The sequence below is a fragment of the Echinococcus granulosus genome, assembly GCF_000524195.1.
Source record: "Echinococcus granulosus chromosome Unknown EG_S00019, whole genome shotgun sequence".
NCBI lineage: Eukaryota > Metazoa > Platyhelminthes > Cestoda > Cyclophyllidea > Taeniidae > Echinococcus > Echinococcus granulosus.
Genome location: NW_020170399.1, coordinates 981,733 through 998,053, shown reverse-complemented (window position 1 = coordinate 998,053; position 16,321 = coordinate 981,733). Strand labels below are relative to the sequence as shown.

The 16,321-nt window shown below is 42.3% G+C and overlaps 1 protein-coding gene across 1 annotated transcript; it reads left to right on the top strand. All coding sequences in view use genetic code 11, as the record gives it.

Moving 5' to 3' along the window:
* Positions 1 to 81: 81 nt before the first annotated feature.
* EGR_03650 (Brefeldin A-inhibited guanine nucleotide-exchange protein 2) lies at positions 82 to 16,256 on the top strand (the record flags this gene model as incomplete). Its single annotated transcript, XM_024492899.1, has 20 exons — positions 82 to 162; positions 372 to 860; positions 1,029 to 2,607; positions 2,987 to 3,296; positions 3,433 to 3,640; positions 4,493 to 4,693; positions 5,711 to 6,030; positions 6,122 to 6,405; positions 6,580 to 6,884; positions 7,833 to 8,095; positions 9,235 to 9,490; positions 9,783 to 10,039; positions 10,666 to 11,036; positions 11,645 to 11,841; positions 12,528 to 12,909; positions 13,253 to 13,420; positions 13,732 to 13,844; positions 13,991 to 14,234; positions 15,906 to 16,051; positions 16,086 to 16,256. The coding sequence occupies 20 exons, from the start codon at positions 82 to 84 to the stop codon at positions 16,254 to 16,256; spliced, it is 6,345 nt and encodes a 2,114-aa protein (XP_024352782.1).
* Positions 16,257 to 16,321: the final 65 nt, after the last annotated feature.

The window sequence follows — 16,321 nt, the reverse complement described above, 5'->3', positions numbered from 1 at the left end:
TGATATCTTGCAGTCCAAACTATCCTCTAAGGTCGGCTTAACTATAGTTCTGGAATTTTTCGTAATTAGGAATTTTGATGCATGGCAGATGCTAGCGAATCGTTATTGAGACGTCTTGGTGCTAATTTCAAAATTAGTGAAGGTGGTGTAATTTCCTCTAGTGTGGGTTGTGTTGTTTGTGTCCTCGTTTTATTTTTGTTTGCTTTCTTTATCCCCTGATTGTGCGCATTTCTGTTTTTGTAGCTGATCGTTTGTCTTTGTGCATCGCTTGCATTTCTCTTCCTGCATGGTATCATTTTGGAATGAATTTGCATGATTAGAACTATGGAGGTTTGATATCTTCCAGCTTATTGTTTTATTTTAAATAGCAGAATACGGAGGTTTTGAGTAATTCGTCCTCATCTGTGGAAAAGAATTCTGACGGGCTTAGAAGCGAGCCTTTGATATCTGTGCCAGGGGAGTGTGTAGCTATGTTCATCTCTCGGGCCCTAGAACAAATTATCACTGAAAAGCAAACACGAAAGCCGTCTAATAATGAGCTTCGCGAGGCTTGTTGTGACGGCATCGAGTTCTTAAAGACTCGTATCAACTTACCAGAAAATGGTAAAAATGGGTCTCTTGGATCCGACGGATACATGCCTACTTCTCAGGCACAGAGAGGCGCGCTGTTGAATGACGAAAAGCTGTTGCGTCCATTGGAATTAGCTTGCAAGAGCAAATCTCCCAAGATCGTTGCTATTTCTTTGGATTGCCTACAAAAGCTGATAGCCTATGGACATATTCCTAACAATGCTTTGGATTCGTCAGGAAAAGAGGGAGTAACCGAGCGAATTGTTCAGACGATCTGTTCATGTTTTAATGTAAGTTTTGAAGCCTTTTTGTTTGATTCTGTTCCAGATTGACTTTTACTATTGGTCATATTTAAGTTCATTTTTTAAGTGGTCCATTGTATTTAGCTTGTTTATTTTTATCCGGAATTAACAAACCCTAAAAAATTGCTTTTTAAACTTAGCGGTTTTTGCTTTCAGGGTGTAAACACAGATGAAGGTGTTCAGCTTCAAGTTATTAAGGCTCTTTTAACTGTTGTCACATCTCCCGTTGTCGAGGTGCATGAACGAGACATTCTTCTCGTTGTCCGCACATGTTATAACATCTACATGGCTACACGAAATCTTGTAAATCAAACGACAGCACGTGCCACCCTCACACAGATGCTAAATGTCATTTTCCAACGAATGGAGCAGGCCACCCTTGATGCCGCAGTTCGTCATGATCAAAAGCTTTCTGAAGCCAAGACTGAGGCTGAAGCCACAACTGATGGAAATGGAATTGGTATTGGAAATTATGTTTCTGATCAACAAAACGCAATTTCCGAAGGAAAATCTGACTCTGAAAGTTTGGACGGAGAAAAGGTGGAAGAGGGTTCTGTTGATCAGGAGGAAATACTAAACGAGCCAGCCTTTTCAGAGGTTGATCAGACTGAAACCAGCCAAGAAGAGTCGATTGTTACTAAAAATGACAATGGAAATATAAAAGGGGGAAATAAAGAATGTATCTCCGAGATGGAATCAACTGTTGGAACCCATAATGCTCAGGAGAAAGCTGATGGGCAGGAAGCCAAAGCCACTTCCGATGAAGCAAGCGAGGAGGGTTCTTCAGCAGCTACGCCCGATGATGATGAAGAGGGTGTGACAGGAGGTGTTGTTGATGCAGCAGAAGCTACTCCGATAACTGAGGAGGAGATATCAAAGCCGAATTCACTGCACCCCTCCGTGTCTGCCTCATCTCTGGGTGCCGAAACCACAAGCGGTTCCGCGACCGATTCATCCGATGAAATCGCCTCCTCAGACTTCTATTTTGCTCATATCTCACAGAAAGACGCCTTTTTGGTCTTTCGTTCGCTTTGTAAGTTGGCGATGAAGCCTCTAGCTGGTACAAACCCTACCGATCCCAAATCACATGAATTACGATCCAAGATACTCTCCCTTCAGTTACTTCTCAGCATTCTTCAGCAACCGGGTCCGGCCTTTAGGTCAAATGCGATTTTCATCACTGCGATCAAGCAGTACTTGTGCGTCGCTCTATCCAAGAACGGTGTCTCCTCGGTACCAGAGGTCTTTGAACTGTCTTTGGCTATTTTCCTATCCCTTCTGACTCACTTTAAACAACACCTCAAGATTCAAATAGAGGTATTTTTCAAGGAAATGCTTTTTGCAGTCCTCGACTCGTCATCTGCCTCGTTCGAACACAAGTGGATCGTCACAGAGGCGCTGCAGCGTATTTGCATGGACAAACAGTGCATTGTTGATGCCTATCTAAACTACGACTGCGATCTCGAACGAGCGAATGTTTTTGAGAAGTTGGTAATCTGTCTTGCAAAGGTAGCCCAAGGTCGTCCCGCCGTGGATACGCGAACAACACAACCGCAACTTCAAAACTTGCGCAAAAAGGGGTTGGAGTGTTTAGTGCTGATCCTGAAGTGCATGGTACGTTGGTCCAGTGATCTTTTCAACGTGACCAACGAAACCCACTCATTCCTTGGCTCAGAACCGTCTAATGCCTCTGCAATCACAAAGGAACATGACACTGACAGTGGGTCATCTGTTCGTAAGTCTCTTAGATCTCACATTTCACGACTTTTTCTCATGGGAACAACTGATTGTTTACTTGGATATATGCAGTTTTAATATAGACGACGATGAATTCCGTGGTTTTTAACGTCAGTCTAGCGAAACTTTGCCATGCTTCATTCAGTCGAGTTGCTTTAGTTAGTGTAAAACCATAAAGCGTTCATAATTGACGAATGGACATTTTATACGTTTGCCTTTGAGATGAACACAGATTTTTTATTTCACTAAATACACTTATAATCCTCTTGTACACCTGTTAATGCAGCAAGATCTTTGTTGCAAATGTAGAAAATGTTGGCATTCATTTTTATGCCTTTGTATGCTCTGATAATTTCATATTTTATTTATAACATTAGGCCTGAATCAGACGGTTCAAGATGATCCTGAGGCATTTGAATCTCGCAAAGCCCTTAAAGAAGTTTACGAGGCTGGTATATACCTATTTAATCGAGGAAAGGTTTCCCGAGGCCTTGCTCTACTGCAAGAGAACAATCTTTTAGGAACCAGTGCTGAAGACGTAGCCATGTTCCTGCACAACGAGTCACGCCTTTGCCGTACTGCCATTGGCGACTTTCTGGGCGAGAACGAAGCTTTTGCTTTGGAGGTTATGTACGCCTACGTAGATTGCTTCGATTTCTCTGGATTTGAGCTCTTACCTGCCCTAAGGTCAGTTTTACACCTTGTACTTAGTTTCCATTTTCCTTCCTCTTGAGGAAACATAAAAACTTCTGTTTTGGTATCCATTTATCATGTCTTCCTTTTGGCACCATCAGGCTGTGATATTCCATTTTGATCTATTTAGATCATTTTTATCTGGTTTCTGGTTACCTGGTGAGGCACAAAAGATAGACCGTTTAATGGAAAAATTCGCCGCCCGATACTACGCCTGTAATTTGAATAACACACTCTTCGCCTCCGCCGATACTGCCTACGTACTGGCCTTCTCCATCATCATGCTTACTACCGATCTTCACTCTGAGAAAATTAAGCAAAAACAAAAGATGAGCAAGGTATTGGATTGCGGCACCCTTTTAATATGCCTAACGAATTGACCAGTGTTCTTGCCAATGAACACTATCAGACGTTAAATAAGAGGTTGATTTAAGCGATTCATTGTGAATTGTGAATACAGTGTTTTTCTCAAGAGGTTACAAAATGCGACCTTGAAGCTTATGTCGTCCTGTTTTGCGTTTGTGGTTGAACCTTGGCGGTTTTGTTGCATACACTCGCGTAATTGTTTTTTTTGCTATATTGGATCTCCATTGACAACGATTGCTGTTGCAGTTGCGCTTCATGATTCATCTGTTAGTTGGTTCTTTTTTTGGATCGCTTATTCAACAATTGTTTTGAGTAACTATGACCGTCTTGATTTCAAAGTCGAGCCCAAGACTTGGGTGGCTGCAGAAGTATGCCATCAAGACAAAACTGTATCTGAATTGCACCCGTACCTTCTTTCTACGATGCACCCGCTTTATTTCGTTAACCATCATATGCTGTGTATAACAAAAAAACATGTGGCGTACGCCTTTTTGTTTATTACATTACATTCTGACCTTAGCGATGTCCTTCAGACTTCTAAAAATGAAGAATTTTCTCCGTAAATACCAACTTTTATCAGTCTTTTTGAGGATATTCTGTGATACTTATATCGCCCCTCCTCTCCTATTGCAATAGAAGTGCTAAATATCGAGCTCCTTTCATGAATTTCTGTTCTTTAACGCCATCATTGTAACTCTGTTTAAGGATCACTGATAGTGACAATCCATACAACTTGCACTTAATTAGGATACTTTTATTCAGAATTATTATATACGATAGTGGTGTAATTGGCAGCATCTTTTTTTTGCCGCGTATTCTGCTAGGAGGACTACATCAAAATGAATCGAGGCATAAATGACAGCCACGATTTGCCACGTGAATATCTTGGTAAGATATACGACGAGATCGCGCAATGTGGCATTCAAATGCGTTCTGACGATATTTCGACCGTACTTGCCAATAATGGCACTCTGGGCAATTCAACCAACGGTGTGGTTACTGGTGTAAAGGGTCTAATGGAATCAGTGAGTTTTTTTCCATGCCTTGTTTGTAGCCACGTACTACAAGTAAATGCGCGTGTTTCACATTCCTTCTAAGGCTCATTTGTAGAGTATTCAACTACCAATTCTCCATTTTGAGATAACTTCAATTTTTGACAGGTAGTATTAGTAATGGATTACTAATCCATCCTATTGACCAGTATTTTCATTTAACACTAAGTGGTGTCATCACAAATAACAACCAACCTTTTTTCTAATTTCTTGTGACGTTGATTATTCATTTCACGTATGGTGGTTTCTACTTTAATTCAGTAAACGGTTTATCCTTTTGAGAAGCCAAGTTTGCGAATGTGACGTGTAGCTGTTACATAACTGATTGGTGCATAACTTTTGTCGAGTTTTCGGGCTTGATGTGCACATTACGCAAATCGGAGCCAAGGGTCATTGCTTTAAATGATGACCCTTTGCCACTAGTAGTGCTTGAACATTCTTCTAAGTTCTCAGTGGTTGGAATGGTTTTCATGTCGTTCTTGCGAATACAATACATCTTCTTTCGTCCTTAATGGAGGTACGAACTTTTGATGCATTAAAATGAGTATTGTTCCACAAATATATGCGAAGTCGAAAGGTTGATTGCTCGAATTTGAAGCACTAGTGGTTAATGGCGTAAATCCTGTCAAAAGTATTAAATTCATATGTATTGAGGAGCCTTGGGTAATTCATTTAAGCTTATACTCATTGTAACCGCGAACTATATTTTCCTAACCTTTTGTAAAACCAATGCTCTTTTATGGATTCGTGTGACATTAAGGGACACTATGCACTAAACTGTGCTCAAGTTTCCACATCCATCGACGTTCCACCTAAAATGTACCGTCCAGTCTATATTGTCAATATTTACAAGGATAATTCAAAACGCCTCCTCGCTAATATCAGGCAAGCTAAATACTTTTGGGTTTAAGAGAATCGCTATTATCCACCATAGTTTCTTGCATAACGTTTGTATCAATGTTTGAACTTGGTGAATCCCTATGCTTCCAGGTGAGTCACATGGAATCTGAATTCACATGTGCAACGCATTTTGAACACGTCCGGCCGATGTTTAAGTTGGTGTGGACACCCTTCTTGGCGGCCTTCAGCGTCGGACTACAAGACTGTGATGACCCGATGATAGCCCACCACTGCCTCGAGGGTATCCAGTGTGCCATCCGCATCGCTTGCACATTCCGCATGGAACTTGAGCGTGATGCCTACGTCCAGGCCCTGGCTCGCTTTACCCTCCTCCTCTCCACTTCTCAGTCTCAGAGTGACACAATTGCGATCAGTGGTCAAGGAATCGGTACTATGGGCAACCACTTAAGGTAGACGCATTTAGCCTCCATCCATACCTGTGTTGTCACTTCTCAGTTATTTTCTCACGGATTTCGTGAACATCTTTATTGCTCACTTTAGAGGCCGTCTTGAGTCCGTGCACAGCCAGTTGACTGGAAGCAATTCGTCCATCAACTCCTCTTTGGGCACAGTAGAGCCACCTTCGGTGATAAATCCCACACCGGAGATGATGAAGTCAAAGAACGTCGACAGTATTCGCACACTCATCTCAGTAGCTCAGACCGATGGGAATTATCTTGGGCACTCGTGGCTCCACATTCTTCGCTGCATCTCCCAGCTGGAGTCGGCCAACGTCATTGCCACCAACACAGCGCGCTCTCTGCCTCGACGTCGTCATGGTCCACGTAGGTTTCTTTAGCTTCCTTATAGGTTCAAATCTTGTACCATGCCTGCCGTGGTTTTAATTTCGCTTTTATTTCTTTTCCCTCCCTAACTACACCTACACAATTCCCTCATGGGAGATTGTTAGAAATTTCAGATGCTTTACCAGCAGTAGATGAGTTTCTTATTGATTGCAGACGCCACCCCCGAAGAGGCCAATGTAGGAGAAGGTGAAGGACAGAACAAGTCGATGCGCAAACGCAGTGGCCTCGCCCCGGGCAGTTTAGCTGCCGCCACGGTGGACTCCCGCAAGGCTGCTGTGCTGCAGGAGGTCATGGGTGAGACAGGTTCTCGCAGTGTAGTGGTTGCAGTTGATAAGATTTTCTCCGGCTCTGTCCGCCTTGATGGGGATGCAATTGTAGACTTCGTACAAGCTCTTTGTCAGGTAATTGAAGGCACTGTCAATCACTTCACCTATCTCATGCTGTTATCACTTCCGCAGGTTACACTGGTGATATAGTGTTGAGCCATTATTATGTTAGGACACATTGTTGTGCCTGAATTTGTGTCTGTTACTGTCATACGTAGCTGAAATCTTCAACTGTTTGATTGGAAGGCATGATTGTTATTCCCCGCTCTCGAGAATTATGTAATTATTTTTACTGGTTTGTACACTCCCAGCTGTGTGCTGGCAGAGTGGGTGATCGTAATGGTTAAATCCATCCGCTCACACTTAAATGGAATGTGGTAATGAATGGCTGCGTGTTGCCAATGGAAACGTAGGTTATTGTTTTCTTCCTTTAGCGTTGCTCAGCAACGGTCCATTTACCTTTAGTCATTTGTCAAAGGCAAAATAACGTTCCTTTTGGACATTCAATGTTGTTTCTACGCCCTTTTGAAATGAAATGAAATTGTTTTTCCAAGTAGTACTTGTAGCATACTACACTACCGTCAAACAAGCGTTCATGGGGTGCAGAAAATCTTTATTCATCATAAATATTAGCGTGAAAGATCTATGACCTTGCGCCCACCTTCACGACACTAAGTACTTAATTCATGTACTAGCTATGTGCGCACTGTGATATTGTGCGGATATCGCCCATGGATTTACGGAGGAAGTAATTATCTGCACGAATATTTTACACTTATCAAAAGTTGACCGAGCTTCATTGTTTTTCATTTTTACTGACCTTTTACTGGCTAGTAGGTAATTCATTCTTTTCTCTTAACTACTTTTGGGTATATTCGTAATGAACAACGCTACACTTAGTCCTTGCTGTAAAAGTCTATTTCATTGGATTCGCTTTTAATCCCATTTATTGTTTAGTAAGCTGTGATTTTTAACCACGTGGGTGTCATCTGATGTATATGCTGAGAGAAACCGCTTAAAAACGTTCATATTATCAAAAAATCATAATAAACGGTTAGTCGTATTCTGCTGTACATTTAGGTGTCACTGGAGGAGCTAGCTCTTCCTCAGCCCCGGACATTCAGTCTTCAGAAGGTGGTGGAGATCTCTTACTACAACATCGGGCGCATTCGTCTGCAGTGGTCGCGCATCTGGGAGCACATAGGGCAGCACTTCACCACCGCTGGCCGCTCCGCCAACGAGGATGTGGCTATATTCGCTGTGGACTCTCTGCGGCAACTCGTAGTCAAGTTGATGGAAAGAGGTGAACTGCCCAACTTCCACTTCCAGAAGGAGTGCATTCGGTCAGTTCAGCACCATCAAACACCATTCCTTCCTAATTCTTCAAGTATGATGAGTGTTGGTGTGTGTAGGGATTGTCACAATAGTCACGAGCATTGTTTTCTGTTTTTTGAGACGCATACAACACTTGAAGTCTGGTCAATTTTGCAACTTGGTCTTGTCATTATTGCAATAGATGCTGCCCTTTTTTGGTAATTAAGTCAAATTACTTACTTAAATTGCTTTGATATTTGCAGCATATGGACATTTAGGTAACTGACCATGGTCTTGGAAGTTTTTCATTTTTGTTCGAATGCTGAAACCACCTCATCGTTTGCGTTTTATGCTTAGTGTGAAATTAAGCGATCAAAACTATGTTGCTTGATGCTATGCTTAAAGAATACATGAATTTGTACTGCCATAGAGTGATATTATTTCGTCTTGTCTATAGAGCTTGTTTTTGGCAGTTGGTGCTCTTCACTTATCCGTATTTATGCCTATTTCGTTTTGCCTCGATAGTCCACAACACATTCTGTCCACTTTTATATGTAAAGGTCATCTTAGCTCCATTTCAGACAGCAGTTACCGTGTTTCAAGGGAACTCTTTTCATGAAGGAACTCGCAAATGTAGCTTAACGCCGCGTTCTTTTTGCTTACTCCAAGAGTCCGTTTAAGTTTTCACTGCCAGGGTTATGGTCGTACATGTAAAGTCCAGTCCGCGTTTTATCAGTGCGCGTGTATGTTAGTTTTTTTTGGGCCTCAGTGAGTGGTAACGGCGTGAAAAATAAACTTTCGTAAATTAGAGATCACAGAAATGTATCGTCTTCAAGTGCCATCACACCTCACTTCCGACAGTGTGATAAACCGATTTGGGATCATTTACAACGTTGAACCAGAATCTTTTCTTAACAGTGCCCGCTTAAGATCTGCGTTACTTCCCATTCGTGTCACTTAGTCCCTTTGATAATATGACGTAATCTTCCTGCGTATTTGTAAAATTTAGGCTTCTTCACTTGCTAATTTTGCTTATTTTTAGCACCTTTCTGATTACCAATTGATATTTCCGGTTTTGTAATTATAAACATTCTCGCACTTAAATACCTTCATTACATTATTATCATCAGATTCCACTGCTGATTCACTGTTGTGCCTCTTCTTTCAGACCGTTCTTAAATATCCTGGACGACATAAATGAGGTGGAGCCCAGTATTCAGGACATGGTGGCTCGATGTGTCTTGCAATTGATCCAATCTCAGTGGCCTAATATTCGCTCCGGTTGGACCAACATCTTTCTTGTACTCTATACGGCTGCTGCATCCGCTGAGGAGGGTGTTATTGAACTCGCCTTCAGCTCTTGCTCCTTCGTTATCAATACCGTCTTTCCAAATAACTTCTACCTTCTTATCAACTCTTTCCCAGTATGTTCTCCTTTCTGTCCTACCACCAATCTATTTATAACATTGCTCTCTCTCCGAAGCCCACTGTAAATTTGGGTTCCATTTTCCAGTTTCTTGATCATCTACCCATTTTGATCTAGTGAGTTTGTTACACTTTAGTTTGAGAAGTACTCTCCGATTTGCTCCACCTTTTTCTGGTCATTTCTAGATGAGCTTCCTTAAATTTCCTGATTTCAAAAAGTTTATCTTGATTCACTTTTCCAGAGTTGTCGATGTGTAAGGAGCCTAATGCTTATTTTTGCTCTGTGGATAGATTTTCATAAAGGCTTTGGCGGAGTTTGCTTGCAACTTACATTTCCCTGACATCTCGATGGAGGCGATTCGACTAATTCGACTATGTGCACGCATCGTTAGTGAGAGGGCCCACCAGTTTTCTACGGAGGAATCTAACTTGTCCAAGAATGCTCCGGCTACTGAAACCGCCTCTTCCGAGGAAAATAAAGAAGACGATGCGCTCTGGAAACGTGGTTGGATGCCTATCCTCTACGAGCTATTCCGAATTATTAATAAGTAAGTGTGAAATCTGCTTGTAATTTTGATATTGTTCTCCTGTTTATTCATGCTTGTTACTTTGAGCTGTTTAAAAGAGATAATAATTAGCGTAGTACTTTGGTTTTTAACAATTTTAAATAGACTGTGACTTTTTATTTTCTAATTTCACAGACTCAAAAGATTTTTTTGCTCAAGTGCCTAATTAGGAGTGTGGGTTAACATCGCGCAATGCTGTGCAGAATTAAGCCTTAACAATAGTCTGGGTGAATGGTTGCAATGAAGCAACTAATTATTCCATGCGCAAATGTACCCGAGCATTCGTGGTTTTATGATTACAATACCTCTGAATACTGTTTATATTTAAATAGTGTGCATAATTTATCTCCTCAAATTCACTGAACTTCAATAGACTCCTCGCTTCATGCAAAGCGGATGAATTTATTTTACATCCTTTTTTTTTCCAAATCTTGTACGTTTTGTTGTTTTCATGCTCCCATACCCACATAAATCATTCTAGGCTGTTCTTGTATAGAGGTATTACTAATCCGTCTTGGTCTCGGGTCAGCAAATGTAACTTTCCTTATTTTTCATTTAGCAGAACACGCGAAATCATGTATCACCTATTTTCCCTTTTTTCCACACAGCTGCAAGTTGGACGTGCGGACGCGAGGTTTGACCGTATTTTTCGAGGTGATTAAGTCCTACGGTTCAACCTTCCACCTCAGTTGGTGGGTGCAAATCTTCAAGCTAGTCTTCTCCATCTTCGAGCATGGTCGTGACACCAGTTTGGGGGTCACAGCCCCCCCTCACACGGCGAAGGAAGAGCGTCTGCGACAGAACAGCCGTCATCGCCTCATCTCCGGTGACCAACTCGACGCCTTTACTGTCACATATCACGTCTTTACAAGCCCTGCTGATCGTAGTGAATGGCTCAACACGACGTGTAATCATGCTCTCTACTCGGTTGTGGACATCTTTTCTCAGTTCTTTGACCAAATCGGTGACAGTCTGCTTGGTAAGTGCATCTGATTCCCGCTTCTCCTCCGAAGTTCTTTGGAGACTGTGAAAGTGGTCGCTCATCATTAAAGATGAGGTCTGGATCTCGTTTATTTTAAAATAGTGCTTTTATGACACTTGGGATGCAGTGTCGCCTTACCTTTGAGGTTATATATTTGCAAGGATTTGACCTTCTCCTCTGCGATACGCAAACTGGATTGCGAGTCTCTGCATTTCTTCTATAAATTCTGCGTTTTATCGATAAAGTTGAAGGCACGAAATCCCTTTTTCATCGGCAGTACATTCTCTTTTACTCCTTTTCATTCTTTTAGTATTTACCGTGTGTGGAATGCATAATTGGCGTTGCGTCATTACTTATGCTACAAATTTTCTCTGACACACCACCATACCTTCACTTCCTTGTGAGAGCGGAATTTCACTCCTTTCGTTGTCGTCAAGATCGGGCTAAATTTGTTTTTCATTGAAACTTCATCACCTTAGTAATATTGGTTTTCCTACTCTAACTGCCAATCTACTTGGCAACGACATCCGTGCATATCATTATTGACGTCACTATATTTGATGATTTGTTTCAGCATAACTTAACACGCGCAATTGTTGTTGTAGCGAATCTCTACGAGCAACTGAAGTGGTGTTGTCTTCAAGATCACGAGCAACTAGCTCGATCGGGCGCTAGCTGTCTGGAGACCATAGTTCTCACAAATGGATCAAAGTTTAATGATGAGAAGTGGATAATGACCATCAGTCTTCTCGTGGATCTCTTCAAAACAACTGTCCCTAACGAATTACTCACCTGGCGTCCGGTAATCTTGGATTATTTGTCGTCTACCTTCAATATGTCGATTTTAGCAGCATTTCACTATTCTATCGCTGTAATGGTGCAATTAAAACAAGTGAATGACTTGCAGCGGTAAGATTGGTCTTTGTGATAGAAGCTTTACAGAATCTACCCACCTCCTACTTTGGAGTATGAGTTTTGTTAAATAGATTTGCACACATAATTGATAAACACCTTCCTGGATGTCAGTGATTCAGTGTCAAAGAAGCCACAAATGTTGTAATTCTGGTTTGGTCGCCAAGATGACTACCTACTAACTATCAACCGGAAGGCTTAATGCGGTCTGGTTTCTGTCAGGGTAAAAGCCGGTGTTCTTTGATATTCAGGTCCCGTGTTTTTCTTTTGCGAAAAATGATACATCAAGATCAGTTTTACCGCACTGTTGCATGCGAACAAAAACCAGGCAGCGATTACATTTGTTTTTTTATTAGTGGTTATGCCTCAATTGCTCACAAAACAATTGACTGTACACATCTCCCTTATTCAAAGAATATGCGCTTTGTTTTTTGGTCACTAAATTCCTTGAAAAAATAAATTTTGCTTTTTATTGTTTTTTTTCCTAGCTTACAATCAGCGATGAGACAGATTAGTCCGCGCATCATAGTTGATAATCCCACATAATGTACGAGTAAGTCTGTTTTCCCGGCGTAGGGTCCTACAGTCGACGGTATCGCGGTGGATGAGGCAATGGTGAAGCGACGCCAATCGGCATGCACCCGCCTTTTTTTGCGCCTCCTGGTCAACTGCATTGTGCAGTACGAGCTCATCCAGACAGTGGACAACATTCTGTTCTTTCCCTCGCGCAGCCGACAAGAGGATGCGTTGATTCTGCAGGAGACGCGTCGCTCCTCCGCTCAGCTGAACTCGCAGCTGCTGAATGGTACGGTGGATACATCCTCTGGCAGAGGCGCAAACTCCTCCCTTCAGGTGCACACCCCCGAGGAGAAACGCCTTCTGGAGGCTGTTGCTAAAGACGGGATCGCTACTTCCTCTACTCCCTCCACTGAACCTTCTGCATTACCCGATCTTGGAGGTGAGATATGATTATTTGCACCACTTGTAACGCACTATGTTCGATGCACATGCACACTTTTAAGTGGTTGTATCAGTGCCTGCGGATTGCGGTGCAATAGTACCAAGCCATTTGATTTAAATTGTTGACAAGTTACTTTCTGGGGGGAAAATTTTTATTGTTTAACGACATAGTAGTTCCACCTATCCTCGGAAGTCTTATTTTGATTAGTGTTTGGTTTCCTCGGATCGTTCAAGGAGCACTAATCGTCCATTTCTGTGCAAATGTTTTAAATAGTTTGTTTACAAGTGCTTGTACTGGAATAATTGGCCTGCCACAAACCACATTGTTTCTTATCTTGTAGTTGTGGAGGAACTAGTAAATGGAGCCTTGCCATTGCATAAAAAAGCAACTTTCCCCTACATTTCTTACGATCATCGTCTCACGCTCGTTCACTGCCTCATGGAATCACACAAGTTCGCTAAAACCTTTAATTCCAATATGGAACAACGGAATATCCTATGGGAAGCTGGTAGGTTGAATTGAACCCCTTAGATGCAGAATTTTGGTTAAGGGAAGGTATATTTTACACAATTTTTGTTACCTTTGAATTTGAACATGAAGGAGTTAACAGTGCCCACACAACTTGCTTTTGTATTTGTTGTCCTCAAAGTAATTTGAAACTCAATAAACCACATGGTGCCATGCCGCTGATTGAAATTCTTGATGTTGAAATCTTAGTGACAATCTCTTGAAATCTTGATTTAATCGTTATTAATCCCGAAGCATTACCATAAACTCTCAATCATTCTCATTCCCTAAGATTACTTCTTACTCTTTCAGGCTTCAAAGCAAAGGCTAAACCGAATCTCCTGAAACAGGAGACCCACAGTCTTTCCACAGCTCTTCGGATTTTGTTCAAAATCAGTGAGGAGAAAAATGAGCGTCAACAGGAAGTAGGTTTACGTTGACGTTCAGCCCTTTTTCGCTGTTAAGAGTTCTCATTCTTATAGTCTAGTTCAGTTTCTCAATGCTTGTCATTGATTTCACGGAGAATACCCTCTCGCATATTTTCTTAGTTGATTATTTGTTTCTCCCAAAGGTGACAGAGATGCTGCAGAAGACGATAGAGGAGGCAATCGCCTACTACCGAGGCCTTCCCGTAGACGGCCACCGCCAGGCCTGGGACAGTTGTCTCCTGCTGACCCTCACGCGTCTGGTTCACCTCTCGCCGGACAGTAGATTCGCCTCTATTGCGACCCGTCTCTATCCCACCGTCTGTGACCTCGTCGGACTGCCAAACCTCTCGCCAGAGGTTTCTGTCCTCCTTCGGGCTTTCCTGCTTCGTAAAAAGACGTAGTGTGTGTGCCAGGGCAATGTGCCCCTTTCCCCGCCGTTTCAATCCCAAGCTCTTCTTTCATGCGGCTGTGTTTGCATCTTAAGATTTGTAACCGTGCTCCCATTATTGTTTCAATGACTGATTCGTGACCTCAGTTTGCCTTTCTTTTCCTCTCCTCCTCCACTCTATATTGATCCCTCTTTTCCAACTTATTTAGCTGTGAACATTGCTGAATTATACTGCTGGTGAAAGCAATGTGCACACTCACAGGTCTTCGAAAATACTGCCAGTGTGATGATAACCCATTGGGAACGTTAGGAGTCATTGGTGTTGATGTGTGCGTCAGGTGAGCGCAGATTTGCATTGACACTGGTCCAAACCAGCCCAGACCAGTTATAGCATGAATGGCACCAATGCTAGCATTCCAGTAATCCTTGATAGGAGGTGTAGGCTCAATATATGACTGTCTACTTGAGCGCTGCAGCGAGCAGGCGTTAGTTACAGTTCTCAATGCGCAAGATCGCAGAAGTCCAATTTCCAGACTGGTGGCTCATGTTAGGGGCACCACTAGTGCCCAAATCACTCTATACACCTATACCGAGGTTAGTTCAAGAGCTACGAATTTTATAACTTAATTCTAGGATGGTATTGTAATGCTTTCGGTTAGGCAAGCGAAAACTCATTTTCGCGCAGTAAATATATGGCCGATAAATGCACCAATTTCTGCAGTGTCACAAAACGAATTGAGCACAGCATATTAAGAAGCACAGATTTCACAAGTAAACTGTAGCACTAGCCTCGCTTATCTCCTTTTTCCTGGCCTTCATACCCTTAGAACGGCGAGACTGATTGGATTTGGATATATATTTCGTCCAGCGTTGATGAAGATAGATACAGGTTTAGGGGAAATTGGACACAGGGCTCTTCTCCTTATAGGAGATGCTGACCACATAACCACGAGGTTCGACTCGGTCACACGCTTCCTCTCTAAGAGGTCTCTTGGTACAACATAGGTATTACACATAGTATTACACATGTATTGCAGTGCCTGCATGTAGCAATGAATCACGCCGGTACGAGAGGCAATCTTATCGCCAGTTTACAAAAACACTAGCTCCACAAAAGTCTGCCGACCTTCAGCAGAGGCCAAAATGCTCGTGTAGCTAAGTATTAAGTCTAAAAACACCAGAAAAAATACTTTATCATAGATACGTCTTCTTATATTTGTTGCTATATAACATCACAAGTTCTGACTAAACCACTAAAAGCAAGGTAAAAATAGACATTCTTCTAAGGGTTTAAAATATGGTTAGCACGTAGCTCTTATTTTTACTTTACGAAACTTAGGTGATCAGCAAACTACTCTCGGTATTATATACTGAAACACCCACATTTTCTAGGACTCAGCGTCAACGTAAAAAATCGCTGCAAAGTTCCTCTCATAATTGCCACAATGTCAGAAGCAAATGTTTATTTACAGGGAGCGATATTCTTTTACCTTTTATCAGTTGGCTTAGTCCACTATAATCTAATTGGTTGCTTGAGGTGCTAGTATGCCAAATATCTACCGCAGTGGCGTGAGGTGTAATGGCCAGATACGAAATGCCAATAATCATAAAAGCTTTGGGGGATGAAGGTGTAAAAGCAGCTCTCAAGCGACACATTCTCCGCCTCTTAGATAATGACCAGGTCATCTTTGACGTGAAGAACTTGGGGCTTAAACGACTACCTCAAGTTTATCGTGCTGGGGGCGAAAAGCAGTATGAAGGTCACTATTTCCTCTTTAACATAGATGGCCCCATTGAAGGACTCAGAAGAGTGGCGGTATTGCATACTTCCATGTCATGACTCCTTCTAGACGCTATCCCAAAAAGATAACGGGATCATTAAGTGCCACTCCTGCAAAATTGATGATGGGTGGCGTCCCCCATGTAAGGCTCCAAATGCTCCCGCATGCGAGTTCGGCGAGATCCGGAACCCAAACTACGAGAAGACAGCAAAGACTAGACACGGGTTCCGCGCTTTCTAGGGCTTACTCAGTGCCGCACATCGGTGGCGAAGCCCACCCTTCCGCCCCCCCCCTTGGTACCATCA